This window comes from Phyllobates terribilis, unplaced genomic scaffold (genome assembly GCF_046119375.1).
Source record: "Phyllobates terribilis strain yellow unplaced genomic scaffold, ASM4611937v1 Scaffold_3__8_contigs__length_932513732, whole genome shotgun sequence".
Classification (NCBI taxonomy): Eukaryota; Metazoa; Chordata; class Amphibia; order Anura; family Dendrobatidae; genus Phyllobates; species Phyllobates terribilis.
Window position 1 is genome coordinate 483,575,164 of NW_027362763.1, and position 17,228 is coordinate 483,592,391.

At 46.2% G+C, this 17,228-nt stretch overlaps 1 protein-coding gene across 1 annotated transcript in view; it reads right to left on the reverse strand.

Annotated features, from left to right (window-relative positions):
* The window catches only part of LOC141259639 (amine sulfotransferase-like), a 278,373-nt gene that overhangs the window by 66,499 nt on the left and 194,646 nt on the right, over positions 1-17,228 (reverse strand). The window contains exon 2 of the mRNA XM_073675902.1: positions 1,022-1,196. Coding sequence (XP_073532003.1) covers positions 1,022-1,190 — 169 coding nt within the window. The 5' untranslated portion in view covers positions 1,191-1,196. The remainder of the gene's footprint in view (positions 1-1,021; positions 1,197-17,228) is intronic.

Here is a 17,228-nt window from a genome sequence, read left to right on the forward strand (position 1 = left end):
TGTTTCTACATAGAGCTTAGAAGGATTTAGCTAGTCAGTTTTTATTCACGTGATGTCACAGACCTAATGAAAAACAGAAGAATTAACTGGGTAGAAAGTCAAATTGAGCAATTGTAAGTACACAGTGACATATAACATGATGATTGCAATATATTAAGAGGATAAAAACTTAGTTGGGCGTGCTTCTTTACAGAGCTTGATAGGGGTTCAGTACAGTCCTAGGAGACCTCAGCAGTGTAATCTTTTTTTTTCAGGGCAATTGAATACATTGAAATACTTGTGATTTGCTGTAAATCACTTATCAATATATATTCAATTAGTTTCTAAATGGGCCCCTGGTGGAACTGAGAAGGTTACCTATGAAAATTTAATATGCACAGACATGCTGGCCATGGTCTATATGGCGAGCTGCTGTATCTATTATCATTACAGCGAGAGCCCTTTTCCTAGGGGTATACGGTCCTTTAGTTTTTAATAAATTCCTATGTCGCTAATCCAATTAAAATTGGGTCTGTATATATGAGTCTCCTGATGAGTCGCATAGAGTGGTGGCGATGAAACGTGTAGAGATGTGAGAAAAATTGTTATAACTGTGGTACTTCTTTGTGGGCCACAGAACTTAGAGACCATTGTTTGGTGTTTTTGTTTGTGTATGTGTATTTCAGTCATTTCCTGGAGTTACACTCAGGATTTGAATTACTTTAGGTAGTAGTATTGTTATGGTTATTTCAAAATTAATAAAAGTTTACTTTTATGGATTTATCCCTTTTTCAGTGAGCCCTTTCAATCTGTTCAGTTTTATTTCGATGGCCTTCATTAAATATTAGGCTTAGAATTTACTATGTCCAAATTGTGCCAGAAGAATATAATTAATATTTTAACATGTAAACAATATTCATTTCTTATTACCTTTTTACTATGAATATCTACTTTGTAATAGATTATCTTTAACAAACTATTCCAATAAAATGAAACTTTTCTAACACCATCATTGGGAAAAAATATCAACAAATGTCCATACCTGATTTTGGGTAAGTGACTATAAACACATCACCGTCTCTAATTTCCATGTGCTCAATTTCATCTATGACTTCACGTGATGTCAAATTGGCCACAAAGTATATGCCTTTATGTTTAAAGTATACAGCATTCAAGGCTTCATCAAGTGCATTTTGGTTCATTGTTGCCATCTACAACTAAAAATATAATATCTTTAATATGTTTTTGTCAGTAATAATAATAATAATCCAAATTATATTACTTTATAGGCAAATGTGTTTTCTCTGTCCAGATGGAAGCAATTAAATTCTTGAGCACAGTAGGTTACGCTTATTTATAAATGACTGATTTAACCTTTAAACTTTTTGGAGCAATTTGATTTTGTTCTGCCCCTCAGTTCTTAATCTGAGGATTCATTGCAGGTAGATCTATTAATTATTAATCACCCTTAATCTAAAATTACCTTTTAATGCAAACTATTTGTTTTAGTCCTGGGTGACAGAAGTGGACTTAAACATTTTGGATCAAATGTAAAATCTGTAGTAGGGACTCCTACCTACTACGATTATAAAAACATCTTTAAGTATATACAGTAGTTAGAAACAACTTTATGGATTAGAGATGAGCAAGCCCGAACTGTAAAATTCAGGATTCGTACCAGACAGTCCGCGCGGAAATCCAATCACAGACTTCTCACGGCAGTCCGTTTTAGTGTTTGAAGTTCGTATGCTGAATAAAGCTTTTGCAAGGCTGCAGTACAGCCAATCAACAATGTTTTTAGCTGTGGGCACTTCCTCAGCCATCACAACCATGTCGAGTATTGGCATGAATTGTGATTGAACGGCACACCATGCGACACCTGGTCTGTATAATCGCCGGATCACAAGTGGCGCCACCATTGTTCTCTGACTAGAGTTGGGATAGGACATGGCTCGAGTGAAGGACAGTGTTAAGTTCTGTGGGGGCACTCTGCAAAACAGCCTCAGTAGGAGTACTCAGGAAAATGACCTCTTTGGGGGTACTCTGCAAAACAGTCTCTGTTGGGGTACTTTTCAAAACAGCTTCTCTGGGTTTATTCTGCAAAACTCTATAGGGGTACTCAGCAAACAGCCTCTCTTGGGGTACTCTGCAAAACAGCCTCTGTGGGGGAAATTCACACAATAGCCTCTGTGGGGGTACTCTAAAAAACAACCTCTGTGGGGTACGCTGCAAAACAGCCTTTGTTGGGGTACTCTACAAAATAGCCTCTGTTGGGGTACTCAGCAAAATGGCCTCTGTGGGGGTACTCAGCAAAACAGCTGTTACACGCACGCCACCTAAGTTCAGATAGGGGCGAAACCGGTTACATGAAGTCATTGGAATCCTGGGGAAATCATTACTCAGGGCAACCATAGGCTGCAGCTTCTCTCAGTCACATGATCGATTCAGTTGCTGACCAGACACATCTCACAAGAGTCTTCATAAAAGGTAGAACAGTAACATTTAATGAGGACACCCAGTGCAATGCAAATGTCTCTTTGAGCAACAGGCTCCAGTAATAACAGTACAGTCTCCTTTGCAGCACAGCAGTACACAGTCTATTATCCGGTAGCACAGTACAGCACAGTTTTAATGCATACACAATCACAGGCTTTTCCTTCACAAGGACTCAATAATACACAGCATTCTTTATCCTGCATGGAGATGGAGGGGGGATAGGGTGTGATGAGGGAGATAATCTCTATGACAGGCTTCCTTCCAGCCCTTATCTTCGTGGCTGATAATACTCCACACTGCTAGCTCAAGGAGACTAACTGACCTTTGTTTAGCTTCCCTCCTGACCTGAATTCTTTTCCCTTGCCTTCTGACAGATACAGATCATAAGCCACCTTTCTCTTCGGCCAGACAGTAAACAACTTCCCCACAATCCCCCTGGGGCTCTGCTAAAACACTCCCCTTCTCCTGTGACTGTGTTAACCCCTCTAGTTGCTGGATGCTTCTGGAGCACAACAGGTCCTGTCTCCTGTGCTTGTGCTACTTCTAATAGTTGCTGAATGCTTTTAAAGCAACAGCACTACTTCTGCATGTCACACTCTGCAACAGCACTACTTCTGCATGTCACACAACCTTTGTGGGGGTACTCAGCAAAACAGCCTCTGTAGGGGTACTCTGCTAAACAGCCTTTAAGGAAATACTTTGCAAAACATCCTCTGTGAGGGTACACAGCAGAACAGTCTCTGTGGGGGTACTCTGCAAAACAGTCTCTGTGGGGGTACTCTGCAAAACAGCCTCTGTGGGGGAAATCAGCACAATAGCCTCTGTGGTGGTACTCTGCAAAGCAACGTCTGCGGGGGTATTCGGCAAAACATCTTCTGTGGGGGAAATCAACAAAACAGTCTCTGTGTGGGTACTCTTCAAAATATCCTCTGTGGGTTTATTCTGCAAAACAGCCTCTGTGGGTGTACTCAGTAAAACAGCCTCTGTGGGAGTACACAGCAAAACAGCCTCTGGGGGGGTACTCAGAAAACAGCCTCTGTGGGGGTACTCTGCAAATCAGCTTCTGTGGGGGTACTCTGCAAATCAGCTTCTGTGGGGGTACTCTGCAAATCAGCTTCTGTGGGAGTACTCTGCAAATCAGCTTCTGTGGGGGTACTCTGCAAATCAGCTTCTGTGGGGGTACTCTGCAAATCAGCTTCTGTGGGGGTACTCTGCAAATCAGCTTCTGTGGGGGTACTCTGCAAATCAGCTTCTGTGGGGGTACTTTGGGTAATCTAGGCTTTCTGGCACCCGGGGCAAGAGTGCAGTTTGGCGCCCCTCCAGCACATATGCGATTTGCACACTTAGTCACGTGCCAACGAGCTGCTCTGCATCATTCTCTCAATGTTCAGTGAAAAACTGAAAGAAGTAGAAAAAGAAGCTCGTTGTCACATGACTAAGTATGAAAATCGCATGTGAGAGAAGTGGCCATGAGTAGTGTTGAGCGATACCTTCCGATATCGGGAAATATTGGATCGGACCGATACCGAAAAAGTATCAGATATTGCCGATTCCGATACCGGAAACCAATGCAAGTCAAAGGGACAGAAATAACGGAATAAAAATAAACCCTTTCTTTCCTTGTAGGTTAATTCTACATGAAGGAAAACAACTAAGAATAATGTAGAATGTATTGGGGGAGGTGTGGGAGACAATAAAGGCATAGAGGTTTAGCCCAATCAAATGGAATAGCAGGAATTAATATTTTTTTAAGACGTTCTGAGTTACGCAAATATTGACTATGTTAAGTATTTTTATATTTTGTCAGATATTTATGTTTCACTACTTCCATGCTCTTCACCTTCTTTTTTACATCTCCCACACTTTCTCCTTCATCATCCTCAGCATCTTTTTCATCCAATTCTTCTTCACCTTCTTCGTATTATTCTTTTATTTTTACATTCTTCATATTCTACTTCTTCATCTTCTTCATATTCTTCTTCTTCATCATTCTTTTTTTGTGACAGGCATTCCTGTGGTTGCTATCTATAAAAGGTTGGACATTACACCTTTCGTTCTGCCCGTCACCAAAGATTTACAACAGGATTTGTCCGCATTCAGTTTGGCCTGCAGCAGCAGGTCTTTTCCAGGGGCACCACGAGGAGGAACAGACTCACCCCCATACACTGCTTAGTCATCTTATGCTTATAATTTAGATATTATCTTTTGCTCTGATTTTTAGTCTTATGCTTAATGTTCTTCCGCTTTTTGTTCTGCAGCTTCTTGTATTTCTGCTTCTTGGTTTTCTGTCCCTTGTTCTTCTGTATCTTGGTGCTTGTCTTCTCTTCTTTGTCCTCTTGGTCAACTTCTTCAGGGTTATCTTCTTGGTCTTCTTCGGGGTGGTCTTCTGGGTCCTCGTCTTCGGGGTCCTCATCTTCTTCGGGGTGGTCTTCAGGGTCTGCGTCTTCTTCGGGGTGGTCTTCAGGGTCCTCGTCTTCTTCGGGTTGGTCTTCAGGGTCCTCGTCTTCAGGGTCGTCGTCTTCAGGGTCATCGTCAGGGAGATCCAGAGTGATTACCAAGAACCATTTCAAAAAGCTTGAACTTGGAAATGTAGCAGAAGGTACAAGAAGGCTGAGGAACTACCGAGGACCAGCTGACGGTACTGGAACCCGGATGGGTAGCAGAAGGTACAAGAGCCAATGGAACTACCGAGGACCAGCTGATGGTACTGGAACCCGGATGGGTAGCAGAAGGTACCCATGTAAAAAAAAGTTTGAAGGCCGCGAGCCGGCCGCAGTTACCAAAACCCACAGTCCTACAGGGGGTGCTTGTCCTATTGGCACTATGGAACCAGCCTTCATTGCCAGATCCCTCAGACCACATAGGAGTCACCTAAACTGCAGGCACCATAGAGTCGGCTAACCCGACCGCAACACGACAGGACAACGCATTGGAGGCAAAGTGACGTTGACACTACCCGGAAACAGCTGGCGTGCTGGAACCAGGCTGGGCAGGAGGGAGTACCCGTGCCAAAGACACTGCCGAGAACCAGCTGACGGTACTGGAACCCGGATGGGTGGTAGAAGGTTCAAGAGCAAATGGAACTACCGAGGACCAGCTGACGGTACTGGAACCTGGATGGGTAGCAGAAGGTACAAGAGCCAATGGAACTGCCGAAGACCAGCTGACAGTACTGGATCTCGGTTACTAAGCAAGAGGTACCTGTGCCAGAAAGCACTACCAAGGACCAGCAGACGTTGGTGGAACTTGGATACCGAGAAGGAGGCACCTAATCCAAAGGCACTGCCGAGAACCAGTTGACGGTACTGGAGCCCGGATAGGTAGCAGAAGGTACCCATGTTAAAATAGGTTCAAGGCCGTGAGCCAGCCGCAGTTACCAGAACGCACAGTCCTACAGGGGGTGCTTGTCCTATTGGCACTATGGAACCAGCCTTCATTGCCAGATCCCTCAGACCACATAGGAGTCACCTAAACTGCAGGCACCATAGAGTCGGCTAACCCGACCGCAACACGACAGGACAACGCATTGGAGGCAAAGTGACGTTGACACTACCCGGAAACAGCTGGTGTGCTGGAACCAGGCTGGGCAGGAGGGAGTACCCGTGCCAAAGACACTGCTGGGAAACAGCTGGCAGTGCTGGAACCCAGGGTAAATACTAAAAACAGAGTGGAGCCAGAGGCGTAATTGGAGCAACTTTAAAATCTGTAGTAGTGTGAATGTGGACAAAACAGGAGAATTTGCCGGACACACAGCTGTGGATCAGCTGATGTTACTGAACCCCAATAACACTGGAGCAAGCGTTGACTGTGCAGACGGCACTTCTGAGCAGCAACTAGCGGTATTGGAGCCCAGGGTATATACTAAAAACAGAGGAGCCAGAGGTGTATTTGGAGGAGGTTTTAAATCAGTAGTACAGTGGATGTGGACAAAGCAGGAGAATTTGCCGGACACACAGCTGGGGATCATCTGACGTTACTGAACCCCAATAACACTGGAGCAAGCATTGACTGTGCAGACGGCACTTCCGAGCGCCAACTGGCGGTGTTGGAGCTCAGGGATAATACTGAAAACAGAGGAGCCAGAGGTGTAATTGGAGCAACTTTAAAATCTGTAGTAGTGAGCATGTGGACAGAGCAGGAGAAATTGCCGTCCACACAGCAGGGGAACAGCTGACGTTACCGAACCCCAATAACACGGCAGCAAGTGTTGACTGTGCAGACGGCACTTCCGAGCGCCAACTGGCGGTGTTGGAGCTCAGGGATAATACTGAAAACAGAGGAGCCAGAAGTGTAATTGGAGCAACTTTAAAATCTGTAGTAGTGAGAATGTGGGCAGAGCAGGAGAAATTGCCGTCCGCACAGCAGGGGAACAGCTGACGTTACTGAACCCCAATAACACGGCAGCAAGTGTTGACTGTGCAGACGGCACTTCCGAGCGCCAACTGGAGGTGTTGGAGCTCAGGGATAATACTGAAAACAGAGGAGCCAGAGGTGTAATTGGAGCAACTTTAAAATCTGTAGTAGTGAGAATGTGGACAAAGCAGGAGAAATTGCCGTCCGCACAGCAGGGGAACAGCTGACGTTACCGAACCCCAATAACACGGCAGCAAGTGTTGACTGTGCAGACGGCACTTCCGAGCACTCACTGGCGGTGTTGGAGCTCAGGGATAATACTGAAAACAGAGGAGCCAGAGGTGTAATTGGAGCAACTTTAAAATCTGTAGTAGTGAGAATGTGGACAGAGCAGGAGAAATTGCCGTCCGCACAGCAGGGGAACAGCTGACGTTACTGAACCCCAATAACACGGCAGCAAGTGTTGACTGTGCAGACGGCACTTCCGAGCGCCAACTGGCGGTGTTGGATTTCAGGGATAATACTGAAAACAGAGGAGCCAGAGGTGTAATTGGAGCAACTTTAAAATCTGTAGTAGTGAGAATGTGGACAGAGCAGGAGAAATTGCCGTCCGCACAGCAGGGGAACAGCTGACGTTACCGAACCCCAATAACACGGCAGCAAGTGTTGACTGTGCAGACGGCACTTCCGAGCACCAACTGGCGGTGTTGGAGCTCAGGGATAATACTGAAAACAGAGGAGCCAGAGGTGTAATTGGAGCAACTTTAAAATCTGTAGTAGTGAGAATGTGGACAGAGCAGGAGAAATTGCCGTCCGCACAGCAGGGGAACAGCTGACGTTACCGAACCCCAATAACACGGCAGCAAGTGTTGACTGTGCAGACGGCACTTCCGAGCACCAACTGGCGGTGTTGGAGCTCAGGGATAATACTGAAAACAGAGGAGCCAGAGGTGTAATTTGAGCAGCTTTAAAATCTGTAGTAGTGAGAATGTGGACAGAGCAGGAGAAATTGCCGTCCGCACAGCAGGGGAACAGCTGACGTTACTGAACCCCAATAACACGGCAGCAAGTGTTGACTGTGCAGACGGCACTTCCGAGCGCCAACTGGTGGTGTTGGAGCTCAGGGATTACAGTTCAGGTGGTAGAAACATGAACAGAACAGGAGTCCTGGATACTGTTGCCAACCAATTATTTATTCTGGAAGAGGACTGGCAAATTCATGAGAGATCCAGGCCTTGTTCATTTTGAGAAAAGTAAGCCGGTCAACGTTATCGGAGGATAGTTGCATGCGACGGTCTGTTAGTACACTACCTGCGGCACTAAAGACGAGTTCCGATAATACACTAGCAGCAGGGCAAGCTAGCACCTCCAATGCATACTGACTAAGCTCTGGCCATGTATCCAGCTTACAGACCCAAAACTTGAAGGGAGAAGAGCCGTCTGGGAGTACATTAAGAGGGCAAGACATGTAGTCTGTCACCATCTGACGGAAACGTTGCCTCCTGCTGACTGGAGCCGTCTGTAATGGTGTAGACATTTGTGGCAGCGTGGACACAAAACTTTGCCACATTTCGGCCATACTGGTCTTGCCTTGTGCTGAGGCGCTGCTTCTGCTCCCTCTTTGTGCAGAGCTTCCTCCACTGCCTCGACGCACTGAGCTGCTTTGTAAAGCACTAGCAGCACTCCTCTCGGTTGGAATGGAGAACATGAATGGAATGCGCCAGTGCCTCTTGGTACTCCCGCATTTTACGCTCCCGGTTCAATGGTGTTATGAGGCTTTGTAAGTTGTCCCGGTAGCGAGGATCTAGGAGGGTGGACACCCAATAATCAGCCGTGTTGAGAATGTGGGCGATGCGGCGGTCGTTTCTCAGGCACTGCAGCATGAAATCAACCATGTGCTGCAGACTGCCAACTGGCCAAGAAACGCTGTCCCCTGCTTGAGGCGTGATCTCTGCCTGTTCTGCATCACCCCACCCTCGTTCTAGATACTGACTAATAGAGCATTGTGTACCTCCCTCCTCTGGACAGATGTCTTCCTCATCCATTGACTCCTCCTCACAAAGTGTCCCCTGCCTAGGCCTTTGTGAGGAACCACGTTGCGCAGACATTAGAGAAGCAGATGGCATTTGTGACTCCTCATCCTCCACCTCTTCCAAAACCTCGTCCCTTAGTGCTTGCAGTGTTTTTTCAAGCAGGCAGATAAGGGGGATAGTCATGCTGACTAGTGCATCATCTGCACTCGCCATCCGTGTGGAATAATCGAAGGCACGCAAAACGTGGCAAATGTCCTTCATAGAGGCCCCACTCAGTGGTGGTGAAGTGTGAATGGCACGCACTGCGACTTGTTTGCGCCTGCTGCAGCTGGTACTCCATTACTGCTGCCTGCTGCTCACACAGCCTCTCCAACATATGTAATGTTGAATTCCACCTGGTGGGTAGGTCACATATGATGCGATGTTCCAGAAGACGTAATCGGCGCTGCAGAGCTGCAATGCGTGATCTTGCATTGCTGGAATGACGCAAGTGAGCGCACTCTATGCGGACCTTGTGAAGCAGTGCATCAAGATCCGGATAGTCCCTCAAAAAACTCTGCACGACCAAGTTGAGCACATGTGCCAGACATGGGATGTGAGTGAGGTTGCCTAGGCCCAGAGCTGCCACCAGATTTCGGCCATTGTCACACACTACCATGCCTGGCTGGAGATTCGCTGGCACAAACCACACGTCGCTCTGCTGCTTGATGGCATTCCAGAGCTCCTGCACTGTGTGGCTTCGATTCCCCAAAGAAATTAATTTTAATACGGCCTGTTGACGTTTGGCCACGGCTGTGCTCATATTGGTCATCATAACAGGTAACCGTTCACGGGTCGATGAGGAGGTAGACCGTGACGGCTCCTGCAGCGCTGATTCAGAAGAACTGGAGTATGAGGAGGAGTCAATGTGTACAGACTGGATTCCTGCAATCCTTGGAGTTGGCAGAACACGTACAGCGCCACTCTCAAGATCTGTTCCCGGCTCCACAACATTTACCCAATGGGCAGTGAGGGAAAGGTATCGTCCCTGTCCATGCTTACTGGTCCACGCATCGGTGGTCAGATGGACCTTGCTACTGATGGCGTTTTGTAGCGCATGTTTAATTTTTCCCTCCACATGATGTTGCAGGGCAGGGATGGCTTGCCTGCTGAAATAAAAGCGGCTGGGCACGTTGTATTGTGGGACTGCCAATGCCATAAAGTTACGGAATGTGTCAGTCTACACCAGCCTGAATGATAGCATTTCAAGGGCCAGTAGTTTAGCAATGCCAGCATTCAGAGTCTGTGCTCGCGGGTGGATTGCCGAGTATGGGCGCCTTTTCTCCCATACCTGTGCTAACGATGGCTGTAGACTGGCCTGGGAGTGTGAGGATGACTGGGAAAGTGGTGCTGTGGGTGGAATTACACTGTGTCTCTGTACAACAGTGCCAGAGATTCTTCCATGGCGATCCTGTGAGGAAGCCGAACCAGCTGTGTGTGAGCTGGAGGAAGAGGCTACAACACGAGCTGAAGAGGTGGTAGGTGGCGCTGTAGGTTGGCCTAGGTCTTCAGTGTGTTTTTGTAACTCCACTATGTGCTTGGTTCGCACATGTTTCCACATATTTATGGTATTGAGGTTGCTGACACTTTTCCCACTTTTCACCTTCTGATTATACAGCTTGCATTTGACAAAGCAAATGTCATCTGCAACTGTGTCAAAAAAGGACCAGGCACTGCAAGTCTTGGGAGCGCCCGCTTTGGATTTTGGAAGAGCCATGCTTCTAATGGGTGCCGAAGGGGAGGCTACAGGCAACCAAGTCTGCCCCTCCCTCTCCCTCCTTTTTGGGCTGTTCGGGGAATCTCTTCCTCAGAGCTGCTCCCACAACCTTCCTGTCCCTCACGCCATGATGGGTCAAGGACCTCATCATCTACACCACCCTCTTCAAACAACTGCTTCTCCTGGGTAGTCTCGACAGCACAGTACGCACCAGAAAGTGGCACCTGAGTCTCATCATCAGATGCGTACTGAGGTGTGCTGCTGACCATAGGCACTGGCCCACCCGCCTCTTCAGATTCAGAAAGACAAAACGGTTGCGCATCACTGCATACTACCTCTTCTTCAAATTCTCGAATTCTGCTTGGCTGGCCCCCTCTTTCCAAGCCAAGAGATTTAGAGAACAGAAGTAGAGATGGCTCCTGTCCAGGGCTGTCTGACTGCCTGGGCAATTTGGCAGGTGGTGAAGAGACAGATGGGTGCTCTTCAGAGTTCAGGACCTGAGAGGATCTGGAACTAATTGAAGTCGATGCGTTAGCTGGCATCCATCCGACAACGGCTTAAATTTGGTCCTCCCGCAGCAGTGGGGTACGGCAAGCTCCTACAAAGCTGCGCATAAAGGACTGTTCCCTGGTAAAACTGGGGGATGCTGAGTCACTGGTGCCCACAGCAGGCACAGAATCCCCACGTCCTCTCCCTGCAGGCACAGAATCCTCACGTCCTCTCCCTGCAGGCACAGAATCCTCACGTCCTCTCCCTGCAGAAACTCCACGCCCACGCCCACGACCACATGCCTTCATCTTGGTAGACTGATAAAGATAGGCAGAAAAGTACTAAGGGCTTAGTGTGCTTATTCCTGAACAGCTGCTAACAGGTATAAGAAACACTCATTTTATAAAAAGTGTGGACTAGACTTTAATATGAGCTAATGTGGCCTACACAACTGTAAAGTGGAGTGTTTGGTGAACTTTATTTACGTTTTTTTTGTCACAAAAAGACACTGGATGTGCCTAAAGATGTAATAACGATAGTATCACAAACTTTTTGTAGCATTTACAATGTAGGAAGGTAACCTACAATGCAATAGATGAGGCTACAAAAAATAGGCTAATACTAATCTGGCCTGGGCTGCAGGGCCCAATGCTGCAGAAAGGCTCCTCTAACTACTCCTATATAGTGTGTTTGGAACCAATTTAGCTGAATACGGATGGAACCACCACACTAATAGGAGAAATCAGGAAAAATTATGAATTGGCAAAAAAGGACAATGTATGAGGCAGTGACACACACTGAGTGCACTACAACCAGACGTGGTTGAAGAACACACTACAGGGTGAATTGCACTCACACACCAGACCTTGCAGACAGCGGTGAACAGTACAGATGCAGAGCACTGTGCACTAGCGCTGCAAGACCAAAAAAATTTCTCTATCTACTCCTATATAGTGTGTTTGGAACCAATTTAGCTGAATACGGATGGAACCACCACACTAATAGGAGATATCAGGAAAAATTTTGAATTGGCAAAAAAGGACAATGTATGAGGCAGTGACACACACTGAGTGCACTACAACCAGACGTGGCTGAAGCACATACTACAAGGTGAGCTGCACTCACACACACAGACCTTGCAGACAGCGGTGAACAGCACAGAGAACTGTGCACTAGCACTGCAAGGCACAGCGATTTATAAAGTAGCTTGGGTAAAGCAGAATAGACCAAATAGGTAGCTAAAACTGTCCCTCAGAACAACAGCGTCCTATCCCTAACTGAATTCACAGCAGAGTGAGCTCAAAATGGCGGCGGCGGCTTTTATAGTGCATCATGACATAATTTCAGCAGCCAATCACAGCCATGCCATTAGTTAAGATTCCTACATGCCTAACAGGATGTGCCCACACTTCTTAGGATCCTCATTGGCTGAATAAAATGAAAATGGCTCATTGCATTATGGGAACTTCCGATTCCGGTATACGATATTGCAAAATTATCGGAATTCCGATACCGCGAATATCGGCCGATACCCGATATTTCGGTATAGGAATGCTCAACACTAGCCATGAGATAACTGCTGGAACCAGCAATCAGAGCTGAATCCTGACAGTGAGTATATTGCACACTGTTAGGATTGGCTACAGGGCTTCATTTTATAATTAAAGAGCTTGTCCAGGTTTGAGATGAAAGTCTGCAGTCACTCTGTGACTGCAGGCTTCTGAATTCTCACAGCACATGCACTGCACACTTTTAGGATTCTGCACAAGTACAGCGGGTACGGAAAGTATTCAGACCCCTTTAAATTTTTCACTTTTTGTTTCATTGCAGCCATTTGGTACATTCTAAAAAGTTAATTTTTTTTCTCATTAATGTACACTCTGCATCCCATCTTGACTGAAAAAAACAGATATGTAGAAATTTTTGTAAATTTTTTAAAAAAGAAAAACTGAAATATCACATGGTCATAAGTATTCAGATCCTTTGCTCAGACATTCATATTTAAGCCACATGCTGTCCATTTCCTTGTGATTCTCCTTGAGATGTTTCTACTACTTCATTGGAGTCCAGCTGTGTTTAGAATTTACCAAATGGCTGCAATGAAGTAAAGAGTGAAAAATGTAAAGTTTAATTAAACTGATAAGACTTGGTTTGGAAAGGCACACACATGTCTATATAAGACCTCACAGCTCACAGTGCATGTCAGACCAAATGAGAATCATGAGCTCAAAGGATTTGCCCAAGGAGCTCAGAGACAGAATTGTGGCAAAGCACAGATGTGGCCAAGGTTCCAAAACAATTTCTGCAGTACTCACGGTTCCTAAGACCACAGTGGCCTCCACAATCCTTGAATGGAAGAAGTTTGGGACCACTAGAAGTCTTCCTAGACCTGGCTGTCCAGCCAAACTGAGCAATCGTGGGAGAAGAGCATTGGTGAGAGAGGTAAAGAAGAACCCCAAGATCACTGTGGCTCCACAGATGCAGTAGAAAGATGGGTGAAAGTTCCACAAAGTCAACTATCACTGCAGCCCTCCACCAGTTGGGCCTTTATGGCAGAGTGGCCTGACGGAAGCTTCTCCTAGAGCAAGACATATGAAAGCCTGCATAGAGTTTGCTCAAAAATATATGAAGGACTCCCAGACTATGAGAAATAAGATTCTCTGGTCTGATGAGACGAAGATAGAACTTTTTGGTGATAATTATAAGCAGTTTGTATGGAGAAAACCAGGCACTGCTAATCACCTGCCCAATACAACCGCAACAGTGAAACATGGTGGTGGCAGCATCATTCTATGGGGGTGTTTTTTAGCTGCAGGGACAGGATGACTGGTTACAATTGAAGGAAACATGAATGCAGCCAAGTACAGAGACATCCTGGATGAAAACCTCTTCCAGAGTGCTCTGGAACTCAGACTTGGCCGAAGGTTCACCTTCCAACAAGACAATGACCCTAAGCATCTAGCTAATATAACAAAGGAGTGGCTTCAGAACAACTCTGTGGCCATTCTTGACTGGCCCAGCCAGAGCCCTGACCTAAACCCAATTGAGCATCTCTGCAGAGACCTAGAAGTGGCTGTCCACCAACGGTCACCATCCAACCTGACGGAACTGGAGAAGATCTGCAAGGAAGAATGGCAGAGGATCCCCAAATCCAGGTGTGAAAAACTTGTTGCATCATTCCCAAGAAGATTCATGGCTGTACTAGCTCAAAAGGGTGCTTCTACTCAATACTGAGCAAAGGGTCTGTATACTTATGACCATGTGATATTTAAATTTTTCTATTTTAATAAATTTGAAAAAAATTCTACATTTCTGTTTTTTTTTCAGTCAAGATGGGGTGCAGAGTGTACATTAATGAAAAAAAAAATGAACTTTTTAGAATTTACCAAATGGCTGCAATAAAACAAAGAGTGAAAAATTGAAAGGGGTCTGAATACTTTCTGTACCCACTGTATGTGATTTGTGTACTTCTGGCCACATTCCGACTAGACATGTCCGGCCTCGTTCAATTCATTGTCATTGCGTGAGGGCACGCATATAGTGTTGAGCGAATTTGTTCGGCGAATGTTCGAAAGTTTCAAATTCGGCACGAATATGGCACATTCGGATTCGTGATCGCAAAGGCGAGCAAATTTTCTTAAAATCAGAAAGGTTCGACCAATTTGCGCAGGACCACGAATACAGGGCAACCACAGCATTTTGAACAGTTTTGTTAGCATAAAGAAAGTGTATGATGAGCGGTGACATGTGCCAGGTGAATGTGGGGGCTGTGGAGAGCTGAGAACAGGTCAGATCAGCGGCGCACTGTTTTTTTTTCCTGTGGGCGGTAACTTTAACTGAGGAAAGCGCAGAAAGCCACTCATAGCACAGGAAACATCTACACTGCCCAGACATAAGGGATCCTGCAGTTTGCTGCAGAAATCACATTTCCTCTCAATATAAAAAGTGACCGTGTTCACTAAGCATCATTATATCCATGTCACTGCTGGAGACAGACGCAGCTCAGTGTTTTCCTGTGTAATGAGAGATATTAGCTAGATAGATGGGCGCTTGTGTTGTAGTCAGATAGTGTAGATAATTCCCGGCCTGTGTACCTCTGCAACCGCTGGTACAGCACATTTTTGGTGTTCTTGTGCAAGTACTGAGATTCTGACAGAAACAGAGGGCCCATGTCATACAATAGTGCTGTGCACCACTGGTATAGAGCTCCATGTCTCAGTATACCCTGAATGTTTTTTTGTACTTGCTAATGTGATCAAGCAAGCCCAGTGTACCTTTTCATTTAGTGGGGTAGAAATTGTGCTCTGCGCAGTCTGCAAAGCTCCTTATTGCAGAGCACAAAATCTGTTTTTTTTTCTGTTGCTATTGTAATGTTGAAAGCTGTGTGCACTAAAGTTGTTTTTAGTGTCATATACTATTTTAGTGGAGTTGAACTTCAGATGCTTTCAGAGAAAAAAAAAAAACATTTTTTCTCTTACTAGGACCAGTCCAAAAAATATTTTTTCCTGTGCCAAAAGTCATACAGTGCTATAAGCCAGCTACTACGTTTGTGGCGGTCAAATTCAGCTTGTACGCACAGTCAAACCTGTGTATATTTTTGGTTGGCAGGCAGAGTCCACCAAAGGTTTTTTTACTGTGGCAAAGTTGATCCAATCTACTAAAAGGCAGATCCTATTTTAGTGGCGTTGAACTTGTCCTGGTTTCACAGTAAAAAAAAACAAAAAAAAAACTTCTCTTACTAGGCCCAGTACAAAAATTATTTTTTTCCTGTGCCAAAAGTCATACAGTGCTATATAAAAGTCAGCTACTATGTCAGTGACGGTCAAATTAAGCTTATACGCACAGTCAAACCTAAATTAAGATTAAGCATGGCCAAGGGCGTTACATCTTGCTGACTGGGCATTGGGCGACTCTTGTGGCTGTGAGGGCTGGCGGGAAAGGGGCTGCTCCACAAATCTTGGAATCCCCAAGGCTTGTAGAAGAAACCTCTGTATTTCCCACTTCCTCCGCTGCTTCTACGTCCTCCACCTCCACTAGGGCCTCCACCTGCACACTCAACCTCTGCCTTAACAAGACACGCATTCCAAGGGTGCGGAGCGAATACACACCACCTCCGTACTGCGCAGTCAGGGCTCACCGTATTCAGGCAGTCTTCAAATTAATATGCCTTGGAGATCGCAGTCATACAGGTGAAGAGTTGTGGGCAGCTCTCCAGGCTCAGTAGAGCCAGGAAAGGCTGTGTGCAACAACGGTGCAAACCTGTTAGCGGCCCTAGGCCGAGGCAAGCTCACACACGTGCCTTTTTCATGGCTCACATCCTCAACCTCTGCCACTATCCTGGCCTGGATGAGCTGCTTCACAAAGTACGGAAGCTGTGTGCTCACTTCCGCCATTCGCACCCCTCATGTCATCGACTTGCATCGATACAGAGGTCTTTGTCCATGCCAGTTAACAGGTTGATCTGCTATGTGCCGACGCGGTGGAATTCCACTCTGCACATGTTGCAGCAACTGTGCCAGAAGCAACGAGCTCTGACGCAGTATGTCTTGACGCATAGCTTGTGGCAACGCAGTAAGGACGTGGGGCATATCACGTTTGCGGAGTGGGAACAGATTAAGGACCTCTGTACCCTTCTGCAAAGTATTGAAATGGCTACTAAACTGGTTAGCGCTGATGATGTCATCATCAGCATCACTATTCCGGTCATATACATGCTGGAGCAAACTTTGAATAACCTGCGGCAGGAAGTGGTGGCCCCAGAAGAAGAGGAGGATGCGAAAGGGATACCAATGTCTCAAATTTCCAGACTGTCGTTACACAGGTGGATGCCAAGTGACGGTGGATTACAGCGATCGAGGGGGTTTGGTGATACCAGTCAAACTGTTAGTGAATGTGCAAGAGCTGAGGAACTAATGGAGGAGGAAGAGCAGCTATCAGAGGATGAAGAGGATAATCATCCCCTCTCGTTTGAGCGTGGTTGGCAGGAGGGGAAGAAGGAAACAAGCATCAGTGTTACGCAGCCCACAATACAGCCTGGCTTTGGGCCTCCTGGAAGAGCCCGACATATGAGTGCCTTCTTGATGCACTATCTGCAACATGATCCCCATATAGTTAGGATTCAA